Genomic DNA, 27,994 nt, shown 5'->3' on the forward strand with positions numbered 1-27,994 from the left:
ATGTCCCCCACCCTCACGGCCCTGCTCTGCCTTGGTGAGATGTGAAGAAGGGGAGGGGACACCCTGTTCTGAGAGGGACCCCAGCCCACAGCCAGCCCTGGCCATCAGGGGACACAGGGCCCAGGAGGCTCTGGGGAGGAGAGGGCCTGCTCAGGCCTCAGGGCTCCCCTCTCACAGGAACTCTCTTCCAGGGCTGAGTCTGGGCCCCGGGACCCGAGGGCAGCAAGGTGAGTGTCCCCAGCTGGCCCAGGTCCTGCTCCTCCCTGGGGACCAGGAGCCACCCTGGGCAGTGGATGGAGAACAGCAGCTGTGGGCTGAGGCTGGGGAGCCTGGAGGGAGCTGGGCTGAGGGCTGGGATCTGAGGGGCTGTGCTGGGACCCAGCCTCTGATTCCCTTGCAGGGACCCTCCCCAAGCCCACCCTGTGGGCTGAGCCAGGCTCTGTGATCACCCAGGGGAGGCCAGTGACCCTCTGGTGTGAGGGGACACAGGAGGCCCAGGAGTACCGCCTGGAGAAAGATGGGCAGGACAGCCCTGACCCTGACCTTCAATTCCCCTCAGTGCTGACCTTGGCTGTGCCCTGCTGGAGAGGAGGCACCCAGGGAAGCCCCAGGACCTGAACCTGCAGGCGCTGTCCCCTCTGTCACCTCCCCTAGGCTGCCCCAGACCAAGAGGTAGCCAGTCCTCTCCTCCCAACAAGGTGTGGAGGGGCGTCCCCTTCATCCCTGAGTCAGGGCCATTCCTGGTCATGTGGACACATCAGAGGAAGTGGACTGGCTGCAGGATGGCCACATGGGTCCTGTCCCCTCCAGGCCCCTGGTCCCAGACTCCAGCCTCACCCCTGTCACCACTCTGCCCTCACTGCAGGGGACTGCATCTGAAGCCCCCAGGTGTGACCTACCCCAGATGAAAGTCCTCAAGCTCAGACAGGGGACAGCCACACCTCCTTCCTCCCAGGGACAGGGGCCTCCTGATGAGCCCAGAGTCTACACGCCCTGTCCTTCCACTAGCCCAGGACACCACTCAGACCCACACTGCCAGGAGGGGGACAAGGGGACCTCAGCAGGCACAAGGCAGCCCAGGGACACTCAGCTAGGGGTCACAGCCAGTCAGGGGCCTGACACGTAGGGCCAGGAGCAGCTGAGACCTGCTGGGAGTCACCATAACAGGTAGCAGACTGGGCCACGTTGAGCAGTTTAGTCTCTAAGTCACCAGCCGGTAAAGGTCAACTGGGGTCCAGCCATAAGGGTTAAGGACAGAGCTCAGAAAGGGACAAGCTCACAGGATGGCACACAGCAAGAAGAGGCTCCCGTGGGAAAGCCAGTCCAGTGTATTATCTACTCCAGGGTCATATCAAGTTACCTAGGTTACAGGTGCAGTTAGCTTTGCACACGTGCAGATCACACAACCTGCTTGCCTCTCAGAGTCCACTAGTACCAAAGGTTATCATAATAAGGTAGTGCCTCCAGGCCTCAAGGACAGAGGGGTCATGGAGCAACTCTAAGCCACTCAAACAGAGCGCCTTTTGTCCTGAGGACTTTGCTGGACTGGAAGGACTTTCGCTCCTCTGTACATTAACTCACCTGAAATCCCTACAACTCCCTTGTTTTGTTTTGTGTGGTCTTTTGAGTAGACATAACTTGTCTTCTGTTTAAGGAAGGTGGAGGGAGAAAGCAAGGCAGCCATTGGCAAAAACAACCACAGCACACTAAGGCCAGAATCAATAAACCTCCTTCAATGAAAAGCTATGAGATCCAGGTAGAATTTGGTAGCCATGAGGTTAACCAACCTAATAAATCCCAACCTCCATCATCTTGTTGAATCTTCTCTACAATGTCTTAGATGGTCCAATTCCTTAGAATGGGGTTACTATCACTACTTAAATTGAAACAACACATGTTGTTAAAATCTTGGTATCCCATAGATGTTGTAACAACAGCAAACACTCAATAGCTGTCCTATATCAAGAATAACTTGATGATACAAATTTCAGAAGAATTAACAATTTCCGCTAAGTATGGAGGCACCACCACCAAGGATACAATGACAGAAATAACACAATAATAGCCAGCATAGTTAAAGAATTTTGGGTAAATTTGGCAAACAGAGCTGTAACCAAGTTTTTTGGGTACATTCTGAACCCATCTGGACTAGTAATTGAAGAGCAGATGTTGTTAAACCCTTTATATCCTCCCAAGTCACTAGATGATTAGAAGACAGAGTGTCTCTTGGGCCTCTTGCACTTGTTGGAGCTTCCTTTTTTGAATCAGGGTCCTTTTCATCCAGGGTCAAATGGAATTTGGGAATCAGATTGTGAAATCTTCAATGCCAACTCATGATGATTGACAGGTCTCACACATCTGGCAGGAATCCAGACAGAAACTGTACGAGTAAGAACAGCAGCATATCCCCTCCCCCAAGGAATCAAATTGTGGGGTCCCACCATATTGGATCTGGTGGAACTTGGTATTTTACATGAATCTTTGGTAGTGGTTCCTTAGGGGTAAAGTGCCTGTCCAAGGCAGAGGACAAGAGATGTGTATTATCTTCATAATGTACATTAAGAGCACTTGTTGTGAAGAAGGCAATATTGAGAGCATTATTAACATCAGCAAGGCCAGGAACCCTGTTTTGATTTTGTTTTCAAAGACATGTTTTTAGTGTGCGATGTGCACATTTGACTAAGGCCTGTCCAGTAGGATTGTGAGGAATTCCATGGGTTGGAATTATATTCCATTGATTACAAAACTGAGCAAAGACACTAGAAGTGTAGGCAGGGGCATTGCCAGTTTTTAAAGATGAGGTGTTCCCATGGTGGCAATGGAAAGGAGCACGTGAGAGATACAGGCTGAGACCTTCTCTGAACGATGTGCACTGGCCCATATAAGACCTGGGATGTAGCTATGGTACCATGTCCAAAAGAAAAGGGGTGGAAGGGAGGAAAGTGAGTCTCATCCATCTGCCCGAGAGCATTAGAGTGTAAACCTCGAGGATTCACAGTTTCCCAAGTAGGGGAAGGAAAGGGTGTGCAACGAGAGCAATATTAATGATGAAACGGGCCTGTTGAGAGGAAATAGAAAGGTCTTCATTAAGGAGCGAGCATTTTGATGAAAAAAATTGTGTGATTCCACAGCATCTGGAAAGAGAGGATAAAGCGATTTTACAGCAGCATCAGCATGAGCATTTCCTTCAGTGAGTGCTCTGGGAATCTTCGTGTGGCTGCCTATGTGAGCAGGAAATACTGCAGCTGTAGGACCCTGAAACAGAGATTGGAGAGTGATCAACAGGGATAGCAGATTAGAGTCCAAGTGAGGTGACAGAATTGCAGAGGAAATGGGAGGCCTCAGTTTGGCTAAACACTGAGAATCTGCAATGATGTTTCGGGCAGTGGGAAACATACGAAGAGCCAAAATAATACTAGCTAATTCTGCTGCTGAGGGGAAGCTTGAGACAATGTGTAATAATCAGTCCATTTCTCATCAGTGAATATAGATACCACACCCTGTCATTTCCTCCATCAGTATAAACAGTATACTTGCTGGAAACTTGAATGGAGGAAATTATAGAGGCAGCATGAGAGACTAGACACAACAAGAAAGGCGTTCACCCAGAGGTGAACAAAATCAAAAAATCAGTAAAGACAGCCTGATAATATGGAGCAAAAAATCAGTGAAGACAGCCTGATAATATGAAGAAAATTATAAATACTGTAAATGTAAAGTCTCCCCATAAGTAAGATAAATTGCATGAATGTCCGTTCCCGTAAGAGGTAAAATACGATTGTGACCATCTGAGATCAATTGAGCATACTTTTCAGCATAAGGGAGAATATTTCTTCCTGAAAAGTGAGGAGAATATAACCACTCTGTTTATACAAGTTGTGATTATGAAGGGCAACAGCTGCAGCAAAGGCATAAGGCTTTCCTGAAAATGTAATTAGAGATAAAGGAACATTGAGTGTTGGGCGTCTGTCTGTAAGGATTGTAGATAATTCCTCATTAACTCCTGCAGTCAGTGCAGAAGGTAACTGGGAAAAACTAGTGGGATTATGGTGCTTTTTCTTTTTCTTTTTTCTTTTTTTGCAGTGCTGGACATTTAACCCAGGGTCCTGCGTTTGCAAGGCGAACACTCCACCAAGTGAGCTGTATCCCCAGCCCAATGTTGCTTTTTCAACTGCTGAAAAAATGGTGACAACATATCAGTAGTTAGAGAAATATATGGTAGAGCCCAATTTAAATGCCCTAAAAATTGCTGTAAATGAACTAAGGAAAAATTGGAAGGAAGAGTCAATTTTGGAATATTAGGAATGGAAAAACATTGGAGTATCTTCTGTCCTAAATAGTCAATAGGGAGTTGTTGTTGAATGTTTTCTGTGGCCACATGGAGGCCAGATTGTAAAAGTGTGTATTATAATGTAGTTGAAGTACCTTTTGTAAGTACTGGCCCAGTAATCAAAATATCATGCATATAATGATAAAAAGAATATGTGGGAATAACTGTCAGAACGGCTGAAGAGCCTTATGCAAAAAATGTTGACATAATGTGGGGCTATTGAGCGTAACTGAAGGAAGAATTTTCCACTGACTTCTATCAGCAGGCTCATGATGATTGAAAACAGCAACTGTGAAGGCAAACTATTCCCGATCATCAGGAAAGAGAGGAATTGCACAAAAACAGTCTTTGAGGTCTGTTACATACAAGGAAAAATCTTGAGGGATGAAATCAGGGCTAGGCAATCCACGTGGAAGTGGACCCATAGGTTGAATGCACTCACTGATTTCTCTTAAATCTTGTAATGCTCCCATTTCCCTGATTCCCTCTTTATGATAAAATGGGTGTATTCCATGGGCTGGTAGAAGGTTCAATGCATCCCAATTGTACCTGTTCTCGAATGGGGGCCTCTGGGGCTGCCACCTTCTCCTCAGACAATGGCCACCGTTCTACTCAGACAGGAGTGGTGACCTTCCACTTTAATGGTAAGTGTTCGATTTCACAGAGGCCCCTACAAAAAAGGGTGACTCCATTGACGTTTGGAACTTGTGCAAGATGTCACTGCCCCACACAGCACAGGGAAATGCCATAATGTACAGCTGAATGTGAGTGATAACTTGCTGTGTGTGGAAGGGGAGGGGCAACGCAAGCACAGAGAGCTTGTGGACACCTGTGCACTGGTGCCTCCTGTGCCCCAAACCCGGGTGGCCCTCTGTAAGGGCCAGGCACCAGGTCACTTTGACAGAGGTGTAACTAACATCAGCATCAGTGTCCAATTAGCCTGTGATTGACTGTTCGTTTAAACAAAGGCTTAATTTTGGTGTATTTTCAGTAATAGGTAAACAAGCTCCAATAATAGTGGAACCAACTCCTGCATTCCCTCTTTCATTTAGGGGTTGTTGGGCAGTAATATAAGGAATTACAGTCAATTGAGCTATGAGGTCCTTTGGGGAGATTTAAGGACATTTACGGCCAAACTTGATTGTATATTACACCAGCATAATCAGAATCAATCGCTCCAGGAATTATGAATTTTCCTTCTTTAGCACGGTGGGAGTGGGGCAAAATTAAACGAAAGGTACCCTTAGGTAGAGGTCTTTGAATGTGGGTACAATCTTACACACCTCCCAGGGAGAAAGACCTCTACAATGAGAACTACAGAACACTAAAGAAAGAAATTCAAGAAAACCTTAGAAGATGGAAAGATCTCCCATGTTCTTGGATAGGAAGAATTAATATTGTCAAAATGGCCATACTACCAAAAGTGCTATACAGATTCAATGCAATTCCAATTAAAATCCCAATGATGTACCTTACAGAATTAGAGCAAGAAATTATGAAATTCATCTGGAAGAATAAAAAACCCAGAATAGCTAAAGCAATCCTTGGCAGAAAGAGTGAAGCAGGGGGTATTGCAATACCAGATCTTCAACTCTACTACAAAGCAATAGTAACAAAAACAGCATGGTATTGGTACCAAAATAGAAAGATGGATCAATGGTACAGAATAGAGGACACGGACACAAACCCAAATAAATACAATTTTCTCATACTAGACAAAGGGGCCAAAAATATGCAATGGAGAAAAGATAGCTTCTTCAACAAATGGTGCTGGGAGAATTGGAAATCCATATGCAACAGAATGAAACTAAACCCATATCTCTCACCATGCACGAAACTAAACTCAAAATGGATTAAGGATCTCGGAATCAGACCAGAGACCTTGCATCTTATAGAAGAAAAAGTAGGTCCAGAGCTTCAACATGTCGGCTTAGGACCAGACTTCCTCAACAGGACTCCCATAGCACAAGAAATAAAAGCAAGAATTAATAACTGGGATAGATTCAAACTAAAAAGCTTTCTCTCAGCAAAGGAAATGATCAGCAATGCGAAGAAAGAGCCTACAGAGTGGGAGAAAATCTTTGCCAATCATACTTCAGATAGAGCGCTAATCTCCAGAATCTATAAAGACCTCAAAAAACTCTACACCAAGAATGTAAATAATCCAATTGACAAATGGGCTAAAGAAATGAATAGACACTTCACAGAAGAAGATCTACAAGCAATCAACAAACATATGGAAAAATGTTCAACATCTCTAGTAATAAGAGAAATGCAAATCAAAACCACCCTAAGATTCCATCTCACCCCAATTAGAATGGCGATTATCAAGAATACAAGCAACAACAGGTGTTGGCGAGGATGTGGGGAGAAAGGTACACTCTTACATTGCTGGTGGGGCTGCAAATTAGTGCAGTCACTCTGGAAAGCAGTGTGGAGATTCCTTAGAAAACTTGGAATGGAAACACCATTTGACCCAGCTATCCCACTCCTTGGCCTATACCCAAAGGACTTAAAATCAGTATATTACAGAGATACAGCCACATCAATGTTCATAGCTGCTCAGTTCACAATAGCCAGATTGTGGAACCAACCTAGATGTCCTTCAATTGATGAATGGATAAAGAAAATGTGGCATATATATACAATGGAATATTACTCAGCCATAAAGAATGATAAAATTATGGCATTTGCAGGCAGATGGATGGAACTGGAGAATATCATGCTAAGTGAGATAAGCCAATCTCAAAAAACCAAAGGAAGAATGATATCGCTAATAAGTGGATGATGACACATAATGGGGGGTGGGAAGGGTTAGTGTTGGGGTTGGAGTTGGGTTTAGGGAGGGGTGCAGGAATGGAGGAAGGAAGGACCGTATAGAGGGAGGGGAGGGGTGGGAGGGTTGGGGGGGAAGGGAAAAAATGGCAGAATGAATCAAACAACATTACCCTATGTAAATTTATGATTACACAAATGGTATGCCTTTACGCCATGTACAGACAGAGAAACAACATGTATCCCATTTGTTTATAATTAAAAAAAAAATAGAGTAAGGGAGGTGCACCCTCCTGTAACCCCAGAGGTGCGGGAGGCTGAGGCAGGAGGATCACAAGTTCAAAGCCAGCCTCCATAAATTACAGAGGCCCTAGCAACTTAGCAAGACCCTGTCTCTAAATAAAAAAATAAAGTGGGATTGAGATATGGCTCACTTGTTAAGCAACCTGGTTTCAATCCTAGCTACCACATACACACACACAGAAAAAGAAAAAAAGGAAGAAAAGAAAAAAAGAATATGAGAACCCACAGCAGGGGAGGAAGTGGATGGGCAGGGGAAGAGGGGAGGTGTGGTCAGTGAAATCACCCAGTGGTGTCACATGCATGTCCTGACATGCCACATGAAACTGGCCCCTCTGTACAGTTGATAAGCACCAAATTACAGGAAGAAAAAGAGAAAGACAGGAAAAAAATAGATGATTAAGCTAGCATCTTCAAAACAGAGCAAATAGCTCTTTGAGAAAGGCAAAAAAGAAGGAGAAAAGCAGCATATCAAACAATAATAATTGGGGGAAATGTCTAAACAACATTAATCTATAAACCTGGTCATTGAACATCCAGGGAATTGCAGGGAACCTTACAGCATGAGCCACGAGCACCACAAACACCAGGGAACAGGGAGAAGCAGCACTTCCTGCTGCCCGGTGCCCAGGGCCAGGCTGCAGCCAGGACCTGCCTGACACGCTGCAGCAGGGAGAGGGCAGCCAGGCCCTCAGCCAGCAGGGGCTGCTGGGAGGCAGGGGACCTTGCAGGAGAGCCCGGGATCAGCACAGGGTCCCAGGGACAGGGCAGACCAGCATGGCATCCACCATAGCCACCTGCCCCAGGGGAAGAGCTTCACGTCCATCAGGCCCTCCTGCCCCCAGTACATGACAGCAGTGTCCACACATGGCCAGAAAAGACTCAGAGGATGCAGGTCCTTGTGAAGAGCAGGGACTGTGTTCACTGACCCTCTGGGAGCTGCTCCCAGCTGCTGCAGCAGATCCCCACACACTGGGTGCGTGCAGACACACACGATGCTCTGGTTGGTTTGCTTGTGGTCATTCAGCTCTAGAGGGCAGAGGATGGCTGGTGTCACTGGGTGGAAGTCAGGGGTCAGCAGGACTCACTGTCCTTGGGTTGCAGGGAGACTCTCCTCCCTCCCAGGTTTATCCCTGGGAGATGCAGCCTGCCTTCCTCCTCAGGATTCTCTTCCTAGTTGTGAAATATGGGCCCTTTGGCATGTCGTAACTGACATATGATGAGTTCAGACCTCTGGAGGACACTGTGATGGTCCTGTCACGCATCTTAGCAATGGTGACTGCTTCCATCCATGGACATGGTATACATCTTCATTTATTTAAGCCTTCCTTGATTTCGCCCAGTCATCTTGGGTTTTTTCAGTGTGGTGGTCTTGAATATCTTTTCTTGTGTGTGTCAGGAAGATAAAACAGGGTGGTGAGACACAGATACTCAGTCCTTCTTTTGAAAACACTTGTGATCTTCTCCCCTGTGTTGAGGTATTGATACATTGATACTGATACCACTGACCTGCGCTGACCCATCCACCAGGCTGCCCCTCTGTGTGACGCTGTGTGAGCAGCCCCCTGCATTCCCAGTCAGTGTGACCAGCCGGCTCCTCCATTGCTGCATGGGGTCCTCCAGCAGAGGCAATGAAATCTCAGGCATAGTGTAGACAGGAAGTCCACTGCATGCAGATCACGGGAAGATGGGGTGTCTTGAGGACACAGTACGATCACAAACCCTTGAGACTGCACTGTCATGGAACCAGGATGCACATTGTCATGTGCAGGATGGGCAGCAACAATTCTGTCCAGCTCAGGAGAACTCACTCTTCAATGCCCACAGATTCTGATGGGTTTTTAAGACAAGGCATTCAACAGACCAGCAGCAGCATATAAATGGTGCTCTACACATACATGTAGCACATGACCATTTTGGGGTAAAGTTTGGTTGTTTATGTGTTAGTCATGAACCCCCTGCCACAAGCCACCTTGACTTATGAGATGCCACATGCCTGAGTGACCTGGGGAAGCACTGGGAACAGCATATTTCACCATGTGGCCTCTCAGATCCCACTGACCCTGCAGTTAATCGGGAGGCAGCAGGGCTTTCCATTTCTCCTCTCCAGGAGAGATCTCCAAGCTATTCCAGGTGTCTTTCCAAAAAGGACAGATCTTACCTCACAGTTGACAACTACAGACCAGGACTCTCTCTTCTAAATCTGTCCACCATCACCACTAGCAGGAAACACAGAGGAACCCTGCACCTCAGTGGATGCAGTGGTCTCACTGTGACATGTTCCTGGACCAGCACAGCAGGATGAGCATCAGTCAAACACTCTTGGGACAAGCCAGCTGAACCTGTGAAGATGCCTTGGAGTCAAGGTTACCTGACATCTGAAGGAACAGGAGCACCTGGAGCCTCAGACCCAGAGCAGCTTCATTCACGCCCATGCTCCTGTCCATGAGCTCTGAAGGGTTTCTACACCAAGGGAGGTGAGGAGGTGAGAACCCACATTTTTGGTGCTTACCTGCTTGGCTGCCACTAAGGTGGCCTGGCATCTGCTCTGCTGCAGACCCTTCTCCTGGAGAGAAAGTCTTAATCCCCTGGGAGAGAGCCACAGACTTCCTACAGGTCCAGGTGATGAGCCACATTGGCTGGAAAAGGGTGGATTACCAAGGCACTCTCCCCGAGGGGGTGCAGGACACAGATCCTGAGTTGACCAGGATCCAACTCAAATTCCATTCCAGGTGGCATCCTCTGGAGAAGGGACAGGAAGTCTGCCCAAACCAACCAAGCACGGGAGGTACATGTGGCTGCCATGGGAGGAGGCACACAAACATGTGAGCCTTGTCCCCCAGCCCAGGCACTGAGTCCTGCCCAAGACCAAGGCTGATAAGGACAAGAGAAACCCCTGCCTCCACCAGGGTCCATCCCTGAGCGGTGAGCACCAGCTGCGTACAGTGGAGGAGGTGCTACCAGACCAGCTGGGCTACAGGACTCACCCAACAGGGTTCAGCTGGCCATGCTCAGTGGCCCTGAGGCATGCAGGTAGATTCCCAAGGGAGTGGCCATGTGCCAGGGTGGAGGATTACAGGGACACATGTCCCTGCATTATTTTGGCACTGCTGTGACTGAGCATCTGACCTCTCAAATTCAAGAGGTCTGGATGCAATGCCTTCTGTGAGACCAGCAAGTCCCCTGGAGGCCCCTTCCTTCCCTGGAACACACTCCACCAGGAGATGGCAGCAAACTCTACTTCCTGAGGCTGCAGCCTGAGCTGAGTGTGGGAGGAAGGAGCTCACAGCACCACTGTGCAGGACTCCAATGTCTGCTTGATCTACATGGAGCCTCCCATCACTTACTCCAGGGTCAGGGCACCTGGATACCCACGAAATCCACAGGGAAATAAGAACACGACCCCATGACACACTTGGGAAGGCTGATGGGGGACATACACAATATGAGAATGTTCCCTTTCAAATGCATGTAACAAAGGGTTGAGCATGCAGCTCTGAGGTAGAGAGCTAGCCTCTATTCACAAGGCTCTGGATTCATCCCCAGATTCAGAAAACAAGCAAGTCGGGACAAATATGTACCCTCTGGGTGCCTTCTCCTGATTTAAGAGATATGGGTATAGATGATGTATAGAGACATTCATTCTTAAGGTTTGAACAACTTTCTGTTATTATTTCCCTGAAGAAGGTATCCATAAAGAATGAAGTCAACATCCAGAATCACTATGCACTCAGACCACTAAATAGACAAGATTTTTTTTATGAAGGAACTGTACATGACATATTGTGATTAAAATGCCTAACAGAGAGAAAAAGGATAGAATTTTAAAATCTCTTAAGTGAAACATCACTTCACATTTAGAGGCAAACTTCTCAGAATTACTTCCTATTTCATAGCAGAAATCCTAAAAAATTGAGGACAACTTGGAATGATGTGTTCCAAGCCCTGAAAGAAAATAACTGTAAACAAAAAAGAACCTCTATGACATATTGTAATTAAAATTCAAATCATACACAGAAGGATAGAATTTTAAAAGCCTCAAACAAAGTGTAACGGTATCTTTTGATTCAATCCTGTCAGAATTACATTCTATTTCTTAGCACAAATTGTAAATGTCCAGTAGGACTTTGAAAGATGTGTTTTGAGCACCAGGAGAAAGTAAATGTCAAAAAACATTTCTTTATCCATCAAAGTCATCCTTCAGAATCAAATGGGAAGTGAAAGTCATCTAAGATAAGCAAAAACTAAAAGAACACATGACTACTAAAATGACATTATAGAAAATACTCAAAGACATATTTGACACACAATAAATAGAATACAATCCCCAGAGCTCACAAATGACAAAACTGATTGAAGGGTAGCTAAGCAAATGAGAAACAAGATTAAATTAGACATTAGAAGTAAATTTAAAAGGTGGCAATTAATAAACCTATCTCTATAAGAACATTAAATGTAAATTGTCTCAAAGTTTCCATTAAGAGACATAAATGTGCAGAATTCTTTTAAGATCCATCTCCGTGTTGTTTGCATGATATGTACGTTATAGACACAGACAGCCACAGGCTGAAAGTGGAAGAATGGAAATTGATAGACCATGCAAATGGAGCCTGAAAATAAGCAAGAGTAGCTACTATCATATGTGACCAAGCAGAGTTCAGACCAGAATTAATCAGAGGAGTCAGACTCACACTGATAAAGGAACAATCCAAGAAAAATATGTAATTGCAGTACTTCTGATGCAAACATTGACATATGTGGGAAGCCATCCTTATTTAGCAGAATCAGACTAGGAAGAGTCATGGGATGCAGAGGCCTGACTTCTAGGAACTGCTGAGGAGTATGTGGAACTGCATGAGAGTGTTTTCCTGTCTCCTTCTGGAATTTGCCTGTAAGAGGATGGCTCCCCTAACTCCACCCTCTCCTGTCTATCACAGAAGAAGGTCCTCCTGGACCTTGCCCCCTTTACCTGTATATAATAAATAAAGGAGAGTTGGAAGAGTTGTTGTTGTAAGAAGCCAGAGTTGGTATGGCCGGACCCATCACAATCCTCTCATATGAAAAGGGTATTGGCTCTTGGGAGCTCCTTGAGTAGATAAGTTTTTTGGGTAATAGATAGAAAAATGGCCAATATCCTCATCCTGCAGTTAACCTTTCCTCCTCCACATACCTAATTACACGAAAGAGAGCCTAGTGGAATTACAGACTCAGGAAGATGCTAGTGCAATAATACTGAGTGATTTCAGCACATCTCTCTTACCATTGAATAGGTCATCCAGACATAAAGTCAGTAAAGACTCTTTGAACATGAAATATAGTATAAATCCAATGGACTTAACAGACACCTGTGTACTATTTCATCCAACAGTATTTGAAAACACTTACTCAGGAAAACTTCTCCAAAAGAGAAGGCCACAGGCAACTCTTAGCAAAAATTAAAAAATGTATACAATTCTTGCATTTTCTCTGATCATATTGCAATGATATTAAAATCAATGTGAAAAATTTCTACAGAAATTATATCAACATGAAGATTGAAGAATACATGTTTGAACAATGAATGGGTGGTCAAAGAAAGCAGGGGAGCAATTTTCAAATTCTTAGATTCAAGGGAGAATATTGATACAACATTCCAGAACCTCTAGGACACTATGAAGGCAGTTCTAAGATCAAAGTTCATGGACATGAGTGCTTACATCAGAAAACCAGAAAGGCACCAAATTAACTACCTAATGATCCATCAAGGTCTTTAAAACACAAGAACAAATACATTTCAACACCAGTAGAAAGAAGAAAATAATTATGAGCTGAAATCAATAAAATTGAGAAGTAAGAAACAATGAAGAGCTGGGATTGTAGCTCAGTGGTAGGACCCTTGCCTAGCATGTGTGAGGCACTGGGTTTGATGCTCAGCATCAAATATAAGTAAAATAAATGTCCATTGACAACTAAAAAAATACGTTTAAAAACACTACAAAGGATCAATGAAATGAAGACTGTCATTCCAAAACAAACAAGGCTGATGAGACTTTTGCCAAACCAAGCAAAAGAAAAAGAGTGAAGACCTAAATTTTAAACTGTACAGATGAAAACAAGAGAAATTACCACAGAAATTGAGAGGATCATAGGGACTGTTTTGAAGATCTCTACTCCAATCAACTGGAAAACCTAGAAGAAATGGATCTATTTCAACATACATCTGACCTACCAAAGTTCAATCACATAAAACCTAAATGGACCCATAGACAGTAATAAGTAGAAGCAGTACAGAAAACCCTCTAACAAAGAAAATCACAGGACCAGATGGATTCTCAACTGACTTCTACCAGACCTTTAAACAAGAACTAATTTTAAAGCTCCTCCAATTATTGCATGAATTACAAAGGGATCGAGCACTTTTGAATTTATTGTATGGCCAATATCACACTCATATCACAACCACCGAAGGACACATCAAGGAAAGTGAACTACAGATGAATGTTTCTCATGAACGTAGAGCAAAACTTCTTAAGAAAAGATTAGAAAACATTTCAAGAACAGATTAAAAAGAATGGTTTATCCCAGGAATGCAAGGTTGCTTTAACATATGCAAATCAACAAATGTAATTTACCACATAATGGATATAAGAACAAAATCACTTTGTTGTCTCAAAGGATGCAGAGAAAGCCTTTGAAAAAATTGTGTCCATTTTTGATAAGAATACATTCCTATTCAAAACCATCTCAAAATTATAAAATACCTAGCAACAAAGCTAATCCTGGTGGTGAAAGACCTATAGAATGAAAACTATAGAATCTTAAGGAAAGAAACTAAAGGAGAAGAAAGAGGATGGAAAGATATTCCATGTTCATGGATAACCAGAATTGATACTGTTAAAATGGCCATACTACCAACAGCAATATACAGAGTCGATGCAATTCCATCAAAATACCAATAATGTTTTTTACAGAGCTGGAAAAGGAGTTCAGAAATTCATTTGGAAGAATAAAAATCCCAGAATAGCCAATGCACATCAAGGAAAAAAATACTGGAGACACCACAATTCCTGATTTCAAATTTACTACCAACTATAGTAATGAAAGGGTATGGTACTGGCATAAAAACAGGCACATAGACCATTAGGACAGAAAAGAAGACACATAGAAAAAACAACATCCTTACAGTCACCTGATGCTTGACAAAGGTGCCAAAACCTGCAGTGGAGAAAAACACGGCCTTTGTAACAAATGGTGCTGGGACAACTGGTTCTCCACATGCGAAGAATGAAACTAGAACCTCATCACGCAGCGTGTTCAAAAGTTAACTCAAAATGGATCAAAGACCTCAAAACGAGACCAGAAAAATGCAACTCATAGAAGAAGACACAGTCAAAACTCCAGCACACAGGCACAGGCAACAGCTTCTCCGTAGAACTCCTAGGCTGAGGAAAAAATGTCAAGGCTTAGTAATGGGATGGCATCAAATTAAAAACTTCTTCACAGCAAAGGAAGCAATTCTGAATGTGAAAAGAGAAGCCATGAAACAGGAAAAATATCTTTGCTAGCCACTCTTCTGACAGAGGATCTATATCCAGAACATATAAAGTCCTCATTAAATTTAGCATCAAAATGACCATCCAAATAATCAATGGGCAAACAAACCAAACACTTCTCAAAAGAAGAAGTACAATGATCACCAAATATATGAAAAATATTCATTATCATTAGCAAATAGGAAAATAAAAATCAAACTACTCTGAGATTTCATCTCCCATTAGACAAAATGACACTCACAACAATACATAAAATAGTAAGTGCTGGACAAGATGTGGAGATAAAGGATCCCTTGTACACCCTTGTGGGACCTTGGTTAGTCCAACCACCATGGAAATCAGTGTGGAGGATCCTCAGAGGACGAGGCATGGAACCTCCACGGGACCCAGCTACACACTCCTCAGTATTTCCCTGAAGAATTAACGTCATCTTCCTGCACTGACACACCCACACCCCAGGTTGACAGCAGCACAACTCACAACGGCCAGACTAGGGAAGCAGCCTCGATGTCCTTCAGTGACGACTGGACCAAGAGCATGTGGTGCACACACAGTGGAGTCGTATTCAGCCATAAAGAGAATGAAACGGTGGCGTCTGCAGGAAATGGATGGAAGCAGAGGGCAAGGTGTTAAGTGGAATCAGCCAAACTCAGAGGTCAAGGGTCATAGGATTGTTCTCAAATGTGGAAGCTGGAGAGAGAGAAGGAAAGAATGGAGGGATCTGATGGAAATCGGAAGTAGATCAGCAGAACAGAGGAAGAGACCAGGGGCAGGAGGAGGGACAGTAGGAGACCACAGGAGGACAGAGGTCCAGTCATACTGCTGGACTGTGAGCGTGTTTGAGTGTGTAACACAAATCCCACCACATGTCCACCCACAATGCCCCAGTAGAAAATGTGGGAAAACCAAGTGGCAACTGCGCACTGTCTGCAAGATGCACTTTAACCTGGTGCTTTTGTTTGTTTCCTTGACTTGTTCATTTACTTGTTCATGTATTGTTGAGTCAGAGTCTCTCTCTGCCCGGAGGTCCTTGAACTCCTAGGCTCCAGTGACCTCCCTCCTCTCCCTCCCACAGAGCCAGGACTGCAGGTCCTGCCCCTGGGCCCAGCTCAGGAAACGCAGAGGGTACTGGTGAAAATGGGAAGGAATATTCAGAAACCAAGAGAGAGCAGAGAAAACCACATTCACATCAGCAGAATAGACTGTGAGTCAACACAAGTCTTGAGACACAGAGAAGGACATTAAGCAGTATAAAAACGTCAACCCATCACCCACCTGTGACATCATGGAGACACCCCCACCCCACCAGCACTCAGATACACAAGTAAACAGAGCTGGGTGTAGCCTGTGACCAGGCTGTGATCCCAGCACTTGGGACGCTGAGGCAGGAGGGGGAAGTTCAAGGCCAGCCTGGGCAACTTAGGGAGACCCTGATTCTAAATAAAAATAAGAAGGGTTGGGATGTGGCTCAGTGGCTAAGTGCCCCTGCCTGCAACGATCCCTGGTACAAAATGCAAAAACCCCAGGCAGATAGGAGGGGAAGCTGAGAAAGGCGGTGACGGGAGGTGCCCGGGTCCCACCTTAGTGCTGGACACACATCCAGGCAGGACCCGAGAGCACACAGGACCTGAGGCAAGAACACCAGAGAGCAGCTGGGCTGAGGGAAGAGCCAGCCAACCTCCAGCACAGCCAGGGCCTCCGCAGGGCCCACCTAGGCAGGTGCAGGACGGGCCTCACAGATTTACGACATTGCGGCCTCATCAGGCACCTTCTCAGACCTCAGTGGAGGGATCTGGAAACTGGTCCTGAGAGGGAGACCAGAGCCCACCAGGGGCTTCCTTGAACCCCCTTGGAACAAAGAGGACATCAAAGGGGGATTAGAGAGCCTTTCAGGACAAACAAAAATAAAACCAGGACACGTCAGAACTTTGGGGAAGTGCTGGGGTTGGGTCAGTGGGAGGTCACTTACTCAGCATGTTGGAGCCCTGGGTTCCCTCCCCAGCCTGTGGTGGGGGAGAAGGAAAGGAGGAGAGGAGGAAGGGAGGGGAGAGTTGGGGAGGGGAAAGGTGAGGGGAGAGTATAGGAGGGGTAGGGGAGGAGAGAGGACAGGAGGGGAGAGGGGATGACCGTTGATGACCCCAGACCCCAGAGGATCCTTCCCTGTGGTCCTCCTTCATGTGGGGAACCCTCCATTCTCCTCCTCTGCTCTTACGGGAAGAGCTGTGCATTTCAGACATGGCAGGGACAACCTCTGAGAGCTCAGAGCAGATGGGCCTCACGGAGTGGGCACCAGCCCAGCACCACCAACCTCTCCCGGCCCGAACCCAGGCTGGCCTCCTGCCCTGGAGGAGAAGCTGGCTGAGCCTGTCCATGTCCAGACCCTGCTGACCCCACACTCCAGGTCGTGAGGTGCAGAGAACGGGCTCCACACTGGACGCGGGGTCTGGGAAGCCAGATGTCCCTATGCAGGACAACACCACAATGGAAATGAGCTGGCACTGGGCTGGAGCCTGGCCCACGAGGGGCACCCTGCCCAGGAGACAGGGATTCCCAGGAGGCAGGAGGCCTCAGATTCCATCCCACGGAGATGAGGGGGGTTCTGCTGCTAAGGAGAGGGGAAGCCCCGAAGGGGACCATTTAGCAGAGGACATCCACACCAGCACCAGGAGGAGAGGCGAGGAGCTCCCTGGTCCCTGCCCCTCTCTGTGCCCCCAGCAGAGCTCCAGCTGACTGCACAGCCAGGTGCTCAGGGTCTGCTGCTCTGTGCCCACCTGAGGGGGGACCTGCATCTTCCCTAAACCATCTCCAGGGCTGGGAGACCAATGGCCCCAGCCAAGACCCAAGAACCCACCACCAAGGATGGACAGAAGGTGCCCCTGAGAAGGGAGGACCTGCCCCAGGTCACCTTCAGCTGGAAGGGGCTGGCTCAGGAGGGCACCAGGTGCACTGGCTGCTGCCTCCTGGCCCTGCAGGGATGAGGACAGATCAGACAGACAGTGGAGGGGTGAGGACAGGTACCATTGCTGTCTGAGCTCCTGCAGGGAGCCCAGGCCCACCCACACAGTGCTGGGGAAACAGGAGACAAGATACCAGGGGGACAACAGTTCCCCTTCCTGTGGAGCTGTTATTGTGACACCCCATGACAGGCGGAACCAAGCCTCCAAGTGGCCACATCCTGTGACCCTCTGTCCATGCTCTATGACCTCCTCCATCTGCAGAGCCAGGACCTGGGCAGGAGATGCCGTGACCCTAACCCTCACGGCTCTGCTCTGCCTTGGTGAGAAGTGAAGAAGGGGAGGGGACACCCTGTTCTGGGAGGGACTCCAGCCCACAGCCAGGCCCTGGCCAAGAGGGGACTCAGGGCCCAGGAGGCTCTGGGGAGGAGAGGGCCTGCTCAGGCCTCAGGGCTCCCCTCTCACAGGAACTCTCTTCCAGGGCTGAGTCTGGGCCCCGGGATCCGAGGGCAGCAAGGTGAGTGTCCCCAGCTGGCCCAGGTCCTGCTCCTCCCTGGGGACCAGGAGCCACCCTGGGCAGTGGATGGAGAACAGCAGCTGTGGGCTGAGGCTGGGGAGCCTGGAGGGAGCTGGGCTGAGGGCTGGGATCTGAGGGGCTGTGCTGGGACCCAGCCTCGGATTCCCTTGCAGGGACCCTCCCCAAGCCCACCCTGTGGGCTGAGCCAGGATCTGTGATCACGTGGGGGAGGCCAGTGACCCTCTGGTGTGAGGGGACCCTGGAGGCCGAGGAGTACCGTCTGGAGAAAGATGGAAGCTCAGTGCCCTGGGACAGACAGAGCCCACAGAAGACCAGGAACAAGGCCAAGTTCCCCATCCCAACCATGACTGAGCACCATGCAGGGCGATATCAATGCTACTATCACAGCCCTGCTGGCTGGTCAGAGCACAGTGACCCCCTGGAGCTGGTGGTGACAGGTGAGAGGACACTTGGGGTCCCAGCCCCTGGCTCTGCCCTCAGGAAGGGGTCTGCTCCCACTTGTCCCTGTCACAGCCCAGCTGGGGACAGTGTGGAGGAGGGAGCCCATTAACACCTGCCTCCTTCTCTGCTAGGATCCTACAGCAAACCCTGTCTCTCAGCCCTGCCCAGCCCTGTGGTGACCTCAGGAGGGAACGTGACCCTCCAGTGTGGCTCAGGGCTGGAATATGGCAGGTTTGTTCTCACTAAGGAAGGAGGACACAAGCTCACCTGGACCCTGGACTCACAGCTGACCCCAGTGGGCAGTTCCAGGCTCAGTTCTCAGTGGGCCCTGTGAAATTTCTTAATAAAATAGTAGCAAATCATATTCAAGAACATATTAAGAAGAATGTTTATCATTACCATGTTTGTTTTATCCCAAGAATGCAAGGATGTTTTAACATAAGCAAATCAATAAAGAAAATCAATACCACATATAGAATTAAGAACAAAATCACTTAGTCATTGCATTAGATGCAGAGAAATCCTTTGACAGAATTCATCACCCATTCATGATAAAAACACAATTCCAATCACAATAACTTTAAAAAAATTTTAAACACCTAGGAAAAAAATTAATCAAGATAGCGAGGGTCTCTCCGAGCACGCATCCTGCGCGTGCACACACGTCCCGCTCTATTCCTTGGAATACCCGGGAGCTGCGGGAGCCCTTGCTTCCTGCATTTCCCCTTTCCCCTCTCCTCCTCCCTAGGATTCCTGATCTGCTCCTTGTCCAAACAGAGTCCCTTTTCTCCAGTTAGGGCATCCCAGAGCTGTGTCCTGAGTACTTTTGGTAGCTGGCACAGTGGCACATGCCTGTAATCCCTGCTCCCTGGGAGGCGAGGGCAGGAGATCACACGTTCAAGGCCGGTCTCTGCAGCTGAGGCAAACCCTGTCTCCAAACCTAAGAGACGCGGCTGGGATGGGCTCAGTGGTAGAGCAGGCCCAGTCCGCATGAGGCCTGGGTTCAAACAGGTCCCGCTACATAAATGATAGTGAAAACTGCCTTTGGTCAAGTCCTCCCTGGGAGGCCGCTGCAGCCCTGGGCACGCCCGTCAGGAGGAGAGCCACCCTGGCCGGGACTCTGAGGGCGGCTGGCAGGCAGGTGGACACGCAGGCCCCTGCTCTCCCAGGCGAGCACCATGGTGCCACCAGGGCCCCAGATCTGCCACAGCCCCTGGAGCTGCGGCCTGGGGCAGCGGGGCAGCCAGAGCCCACCGTGCTGTGCTGCCAGCAGCAGCTGCGTCCTCTTCACCAGGACCCCCCGGTTGCTTGAACCGCCCACCAGATCAGAGTCCTGCCAAAGCCGATTCTGACGGGTTTGCCAGCTAGTGGCCCCTCGTGGGGAGGGCCAGGTCCTGAGTTTCCTTGCTCTGCAGTGTCTGCTGCCTGTGCCGCTCGCTCCATGGCCCTTGGTCTTGAGGATGAGTCACCTGGAGTCCCCACCTGCTCTCCAGGACCAGCTCTTTCCAGAGCCTTTGCTGCTGCTGCTGCCCTTGGTCTCCTTCACTTCCAGCAGAGCTTGGGTCCCTCCATCCGCTCCCGCCATTCGCCTCCCCACCCTGGCCTCTTATGTTCGGGACTGGGGTTGAACCCAGGGCTCCACCACAGAGCCGCAGCCCCAGCACTTTGTACTTTGTACTTTGAGTCAGGGTCTCATTGAGCTTTGACGGCGCTGAGGGTCTGGCTGCGTTGCTGAGGCTGGCTTTGAACTGGGGATCCTCCTGCCTCAGCCTCCCCGGCCTCTGTGACCACACGAGTGCAGCCTGTGCCTGGCGTCTGCCTCCTCCTTAAACTCAGAATGGACTGGGGACCTGGTGAGTCGGGGCTCTCTCTCCAAGCACTGTCCTCGGGGCTCTTTTCCAGTCTGCTCCGTCCTGGGCCTGCCTGGGTCTCACTTCCAGGTCCCTGATTTCTACCCACCGTCTCCTCCTGCTGTGGAACGGGCTCCTGAGGTTTTCACTCACCACTGCACGAGCCTGAGATTCCTGCAGCGCCTGCTTTCTCCCCAGGCCGCCCTGCTGGAGTCGCGGACGCCACCCCTGCGATGCCTGAGGCTCCAAAGCCCACGGCTGAGGTCCCTGTGTGGAGGTCAGGTCCCAGCCACCAGCAGGCCCAGGCTCAGTCCTCAGCTCCTCAGAGAGGGAGCCCATCAGGCCCCAGCCGCTCAGCGTCGGCCTCTGCCTGCTCCCTGGGTCCCGCTCCTCCAGCACCTTCTCCTTGGCTTGGGCTGCGCCCACAGGCCCAGCGTGCACCCCACTCCCTCTTCTGGGGTAGCAGCAGGAGCAGGCTTTGGAGTGTGGCTCCCGTCAGCTCCGGGCTCTGTACACTGTCACCCTCACCACCCCAGAGCCTCCCCCCCACGGTCCTCACAGCCCCACCAGGCACTGGAGACCACGCCCCAGTCACCCAGGTCCTCGGGCCAACAGAGAGCAGAGGTCACTGCAGTGGGAACAAGCAGGACATGGAGACTGGTCAGGGGACGTCCCCTCGAGGCTGACCAGGACTGTCACCCTGCGTGGCGTCTTCGGTGGCAGCCTCTGGATCGATGCTCCGTGGCGCCTTAACCAGGGTCTGGGGCTCCTGTCCAAGACGGGGTCCCGCCCAGGGGAGGAGGGGGCTGAGAGGGAGAGGGGACTCGGAGCGAAGGGGACTTGAAACAAGCGGGGAGACGGGAGGAAATGGAGAAGCAGAGCCCCTCTCGGGCCAGGGAACCAGGCGCCCCTCCGTGGGGCCTTGAGTCTCCCAGCACCTCCCAGGCTCCTCTCCTGGGTTGTCCTGTGACACCCGCTGGCGGCTCCCGCCAGCCCAGCATGGAGGGGAGGCACCCCAGCCCTGGGCGTTTCCTCCCCGGCAGGGCTAACGCCGGGCAGTGCAGCCGGAGCCCTCCTGCCCACGACCCCTGGCCATCGGCACAGCCCAGGCCTGGAGAAGGCTCCAGACGCCCTGTCCACGCCGCCATGCCAGCCCTCCTGGCCCGGCCCAGCCTGGTCCTCTCAACCTGCAGAGCCGGCTCCCCCGCCCCTGGTCCCACCCTCCATCCGCCTCGTCCCTCCCCAGCCCACCGTCCACAGCTCTGCGGCACCTCGGCCGTTGACACTCAGGCCAGAGATGCTCTCGACTGCTGCACAGGACATTCCTGCTCTAGAGCCAACGCTGTACACGACACTGCCCAGGGACACAGGCTGCATCCACCCCGCTCACGGCCACGCCCTGAGCCCACCTGACATGGAGGGCTGCTGTCCACAGCCTGGACCCAGGAAGACGAGGAGCCCCTCCTTCCTCCACAGGGCAGACCCGTTGGGCCATCAGCCCACAGACCCCAGGGACCACCTGGCAGAGGGCCGACCAGAGCGCTCCAGGGTCGGCCTGGCAGACGCCGCCGTGGTCCCCCAGGGAGTCCCTCGTTCCTGTGTGGCGGGGCCTTCCAGAAGAGAGCCCTGTTCCTGCTGTCCCTCATGAGCTCTGCCCAGGCCCTTCCTCCTGAAGCCCATTGCTTCAAGGTGCCCTGGACCCGGGCCTCACCTGGGACCTCACATGAGACCCTGTCACCAAATAAAGAATTAGAAAGGGCTGGGGATGTGGCTCCGTGTGAAGCAGCCCGGGGTTCCATCCTCAGCACCAAAAAACAACCTTCTCTGCCCACCAGCCCCCAGCCCCCTGGACATCCTGGTAGCAGGTGAGGGACCCCTGCCTGGTCCCACGTCCTGCTGGTCTGCTCTCACCTCTGGCTCAGCGTCCTGCGACCCTGTGGCACTCTGACCCTGTCTTCGACCTTCCGTGACCTATTTATACATCATGGTGTGAGGGGTGTGTGAACTGAGGTTCAGAGGTTAGAAATTAAGATGGAATCACAGACCTGTTGACGAGGGCCGCGACCCAGGGGACCGTGAGGGTCCATTCTGGCCCTGCTGACGGTGGTGTTCCCTGTGGATCTACTGCTGTCCAGCCACCACCACATGGTGGAGACACACACGTGTTGGGTCCATGTCCTCGACACAGCTCGCCCAGGACCCCCGTCCACCCTGGCTCGTGTGTCCAGGAAGACCGTCTGCCTCGCTGGCGGCTCTGGCTCCCGGGCCTGCCTGCCTGTGGTGACCGCTCGCAGGCCTGGGGTGCCCGGCAGAGGAAGAGAACCTGCACCCAAGAGCTCAGCAGAGGGAGGCGGCCCAGGCCACGGTCTAGAACTGGAGTGAGACTGGGCAGGGCCCCTGCCTGAGGCCCTGTAGGCCTCCCTGGTCAGGCTGGTGAGGTGGGGACAGGCCAGGCAGCAGAGCACAGGGCCGCTGGGCTCAGACCTGCTCTGAAAGGTCCAGAGCCTCTGCTTCCTCAGCCCTGTCCTCGGGCACAGCCCAGAGCCCCGGGGGCAGGACAGCCCCCTCCAGTGCAGCCGCTGAAGAGGAACCTCCAGTTGCAACACGAGCCCAGAGGCCGTCGGCCACTGACCCCAGGCTCGGCTCTGCCCACCGGGACCATGGCAGGCAGCGCCCAGACCCCCGCTCTCACCACCCTCCTCTGCCTGGGTGAGCTCTGGGGACAGGGACGGGCCCCTCCCGGGCTGCCCCTGAGAGCCTGGAGCTCAGGCTCAGAGGACCAGACCAGGGAGAGGATGGCGCGCAGGTCGCGGCTGAGGCAGAGGCAGGCGCCGCGCCGTGGTGGTCCCGAGACCCCTGGGTTCACCTGGGGACCATCTCAAGGGCCTGCTCTCTTCCAGGGCTGTGTCGGGGCCTGTGGGCCAAGACAGCGGCAGGTGAGTCTCAGGCCTCCTGGTTTAGCCAGCGAGCCTCCTGGGGGCTTGGGAGAGGGGAGTCTGTGGCCTGCGGTGGTGGCCAGTCTGAGGGCCTTGGGCTGACCAGCAGGCGGGGAGACCTCCCTGAACCCCAGGTCCCATTCCTTTTCAGGAACCCTCCCAAGCCCCTCATCTGGGCTGACCCTGGCCCCATGGTTGCCACGGGGAGCCCAGTGACCATCTGGTGTCAGGGGTCCCTGCAGGCGGACACCTACCGTCTGTTCAAAGCTGGGGACCCTGCATATGACACCTGGGCCCCGTGGGACTCCAGAGACAAGGCCAGCGTCCCCCTCGGATCCGCACACTGGGACACCGCAACACCCCAGCCCATGGCACCGAGCCTCTCTCGGGGGAGGTGGCTCAGCCTGTTCTCCCTGGACCCCGTGACCCACACCCACGGGGGCACCTACAGGTGCTACGGCTCCTCCAGCCACAATGGCTTCCTGTGGTCACAGCCCAGCAACCCCCTGGAGCTCCAGGTCACAGGTGAGGAGTCCTCTGCAAGCTCCACCCTTTCCTGGGCCCCAGAAGGACCAAAGCCGTGAGCCAGGGCACCCTGATGGGCTGCCCAGTGACCCGGATCTCCTGGGGCAGAACCACAGGGCAGGAGCGTGGGGTGGGCACCAGGAATGCCCTCCTGCAGGCCCCAGCGGGCACACGGAGTATCCCTGTGACACCACTGTTGTGTGCTCAGGTGTGGACAGGCCGCCCTCCCTCACAGCCCAGCCCGGCTCGCTGCTGCTCTCTGGGGACAGCGTGACCCTCCAGTGTCACTCGGGGTCCAGCTTCGACAGATTTGCTCTGGTCAAGGACTCAGAGCCCACAGTGCCCCCGCGCCTTGATGGGCAGCACAGTCCCGTCTTCCCCCTGGGCCCCGTGGGTCACTCCCAGGGGGGCAGATACAGATGCTATGGGGGACACAGCCTCTCCTCCACGTGGTCAGCCCCCAGCGCTCCCCTGGACATCCTGGTAGCAGGTGAGGAGCCCTGCCCGTCCCCACGTCCTGGTGGTCTGCTCGGGTGCTAGGCCAGGGCTCTGGCTGGTAGTGGTGGGGGTCCAGCGGAAAGGTCCTGCAGTAGAGGCTGAGGGGCGGGGGGAGAGGGACGGAGACACTGAAAAACTGGAGAAGCCCAAACAGAGAGGTGCAGAGAAAGGGGCCCCAGAGTCCCAGGGGCAGGTCAAGGTCAAGGGCACACGGCAGGGGCTGCTCCACACACCAGGCCTTCCTCCTTCCAGGAATGTACCAGAAACCTTCCCTGAGGGCCCACCCAGGGCCATCAGTGGCCTGGGGGCAGAATGTGACCCTGCAGTGTCTTTCTGAGGTGGGGCTTGACACCTTCCTCCTGTCCAAGGAGGGGTCAGGGGCTCCTCCCCAGCGCCGCCCCGGGCAGAAGAGGACTGCGCCTTCTCAAGCCAGCTTCTCGCTGAGTGCTGTGACCTTGGTCCACGGGGGCACCTACAGGTGCTACGGCTCAAACAGTGACCACCCCTACCTGCTGTCCCAGCCCAGTGAGCCCCTGGAGCTCGTGGTGGCAGGTGAGGCCCCCATTCTTTCTTGTGCTCACGGTCAGTTCCAGGTCTGTCCCCAGGGGAGCCCAGTGCTGGGGTCGGAGGAGACCCCAGAGGAAGGGACAGTGAGAAGAGGAGAGGACGGGACAGCTCCCTCCTGGGCCTCCCCTCCAAGCCTCAGCCCTGAAGCCCTGCAGGGACTTGGTGGCAGAGGGTGGCTGGCAAGGCTCAGGGGAGACCACCAACAGAAAGGCCAGAGGGACCCCTCTCCAATGTCCCACCAGTCTCCAGGTTCAATGATCCCTCACCACAGGACAAGGCAGGACAGGAAGCAGCACAGGCCTCCATCCCAGGGGGCTAGACCTCTGTCTGTGGTACAGGGGTGGGTGGGGACCTCAGGGCCCGGGACTCAGGGCTTGGAGGCACGTGGGTGAGGTCAAGGCACAGGTGACACTGGGTCCCAGTCTAGGGACGAGCAGCCAACCGAAGTGGGGAGCAGGCAGCCCAGCCCTCACCTCCCACCCACCCCAGGAGGCCCTGAGGAGCAGCCCCTCACCCCCACGGACCCAGGACCCCAGAGTGGTAAGTGAGGGGCTCTGGCAGGAGGTGGGTCCCAGGACAGGGCTGAGCTGGGGTGGAGCAGCCTCCTCTGGACACGCTGACCTGGACAGCCCCTCCCCTTGGGCTCAGAGTCCCCACGTGCACAGGAGAGGCCTGGCCCTGACCTTCAATTCCCCTCAGTGCTGACCTGGGCTGTGCCCTGCTGGAGAGGAGGCACCCAGGGAAGCCCCAGGGCCTGAACCTGCAGGCACTGTCCCCTCTGTGCAGTGACATGACCCTGTGCAGGGAGGGCTCAGGGCCATCAGGGTGTCCAGGTTCCTTCCCTGCAGCTCAGGCTGAGCTCTGGTGGAGGGAAGGAGACTGGAAGTCAGACTCCCCCAGCTCAGGCCCCAGCTCTGCTTCTCCTGCTGGGGACCTGGGTGAGCCTCAGTTTCCTCATAGCTCTGTGCCTAGAGGACTGAGGCCATGTGGTGTGATGGAGAGGGTTGCAGGTGACTTCTGCCAAGGCCCAGCATGCTGTGCGTGAAGTGGCCTCTCTTCATTCACAATGTCCAGGGACTGGGAGGGGCCAGGAGGTTCCTGTCCAGGCTCAGAGCCTTTCTGCACCTTTCCTCCTGCTCCTCTTCCTCCTCTGACACAGTGGTTGTGGCCACAAGGACCAGCCCGCAACCCTGACCTCAGAACCACAAGAGGGGAACCAGTGGACTCTCCTCTCTAGAGCATGTGGTCACCTGGTCCAGAGTCCCAGGCTGGGCAGAGCACACAGGACAGGAGAACCCCTGAACCAGGGACCACTTTCCCCACCAGCCCTGAGCTCTGGGGCTCAGCTGAACTTGCTCCAACGTGACTCAGACACAGTGCTGAACTCACAGAGCACAGTGAGGGTGACGAACCAGGGAGAGGAGCAGAGGGGACGCGAGCAGCAGGGAAGGGCTCTCAGGGGCTCCGTAGAGTCCTGTGTGAGAAGAGCCCAGGGTGGGGGTCCAGGCAGGACACGGTCCTCGACTTCACACAGCCCCTCCTCTACCTTGATTCTCAGGAGACACTGAAACCTTCCGCCCATCACAGAGCAGCTCAGACCCCAGGACAGGGAGTCAGGAGGATTCTCAGCCCTGGGGCTGGTTCTGAGGGTCTAATGCTGGCTAGGGGGATGGCTTTCCTGGGTGGATGTGGGGGATCCTGGGGTGATTTGGGTCTGCCCTGACCTCTGCCCTCTGTGTCCACATTCCCAGGCTCCCCTCCCCAGGATTACACAGTGGGTAACCTCATCCGGATGGCCATGGCTGCCTTGGTCCTGGTGGTCCTCGGGATCCTGCTGTTTCAGGCTCAGTATGACCAGAGAGGGACCCAAGATGCAGCCAGGAGGTGAACAGCAGAGAACAGGCAGCACCCAGAGTGCAGAGTGGGAGATGAAGGACCATCCAGAGGTCTGCAGACCACCTGGCTCAGCTGGGGCTGCACCCTGACCCTGTCCTGGCAGCAAAGGTGGCTGGGTCAGGACGGCTGGGTGCTGGCTGCACAGTCTTCCCCACAGTGCTGTGAGCACACAGGGCTGGCCCACCGCTCTCTGCAGCCCTCCAGGAGCCTGTCCCCCTCGGGGGCTGTCTGTGCAGCTTCCCTGAAACACGGAGGTGGAGCCACAGGCTGGTGTCTGAGGACTGAGTAACGGGTGCTGGTACTGTGGCATGGCTCTGAAAAAGTCACGTGAAAAACCCGGGAGTCCTGCTGAGTGTTTGCTGTTACTGTCCACGTCCCTCCTGGCCACCTCCACGTGCCCAGGTATTGCCTTGTCACCCAAGTGCTGGCTCTAAGTCCAGATTCCTCTGCTCACTGCTGGTCTTAGAAACCATCCAGCTGGAACTTCTAGAGTCCCCTGGCTGGCATGGCTCCCTGGGTCCTGCAGGGTTTCCTTTCTTCATTGAATCCCTAGGTCCTCGCGTTGCTCATGGTGACACTGTGAACAAGCTGTTCCCCTCCTTCCTCCCACCCGGACACCTAGCTCCCCTCACTCCTGTCCCTGGGTCCTGGGGACAGGAGCACAAGGCTGAGCCTCAGGGGCTCCTGGCTGCCCTGATGGAGTGGGAGCAGGTGGCTTCTCACCTCAGCTGGGACCTGGGCCTTGGCTCTCTGGGCTCTTCCTAGTCAGGGTGAGGCTCTGCTCCTCTCCTGACTCACTGAGGGCTTTTCTCTGACAAATGCATGAGGATCCTGAGCAGGGCTTTTCCTCCA

At 52.1% G+C, this 27,994-nt stretch overlaps 2 protein-coding genes across 2 annotated transcripts in view; both read left to right on the forward strand.

Moving 5' to 3' along the window:
- Positions 1-27,388, forward strand: LOC124966915 (leukocyte immunoglobulin-like receptor subfamily A member 6). The gene is made up of 8 exons (XM_047528795.1): positions 1-34; positions 192-227; positions 18,582-18,866; positions 19,002-19,191; positions 24,051-24,181; positions 24,390-24,671; positions 24,932-25,231; positions 26,998-27,388. The coding sequence occupies exons 1-8, from the start codon at positions 1-3 to the stop codon at positions 27,132-27,134; spliced, it is 1,395 nt and encodes a 464-aa protein (XP_047384751.1). The 3' UTR covers positions 27,135-27,388.
- Positions 1-27,994, forward strand: part of LOC124966922 (leukocyte immunoglobulin-like receptor subfamily B member 3) — a 106,771-nt gene that overhangs the window by 10,086 nt on the left and 68,691 nt on the right. The gene's annotated exons all lie outside the window — the stretch shown is intronic.

Source organism: Sciurus carolinensis, chromosome 16 (assembly GCF_902686445.1).
Source record: "Sciurus carolinensis chromosome 16, mSciCar1.2, whole genome shotgun sequence".
NCBI classification, from domain to species: domain Eukaryota; kingdom Metazoa; phylum Chordata; class Mammalia; order Rodentia; family Sciuridae; genus Sciurus; species Sciurus carolinensis.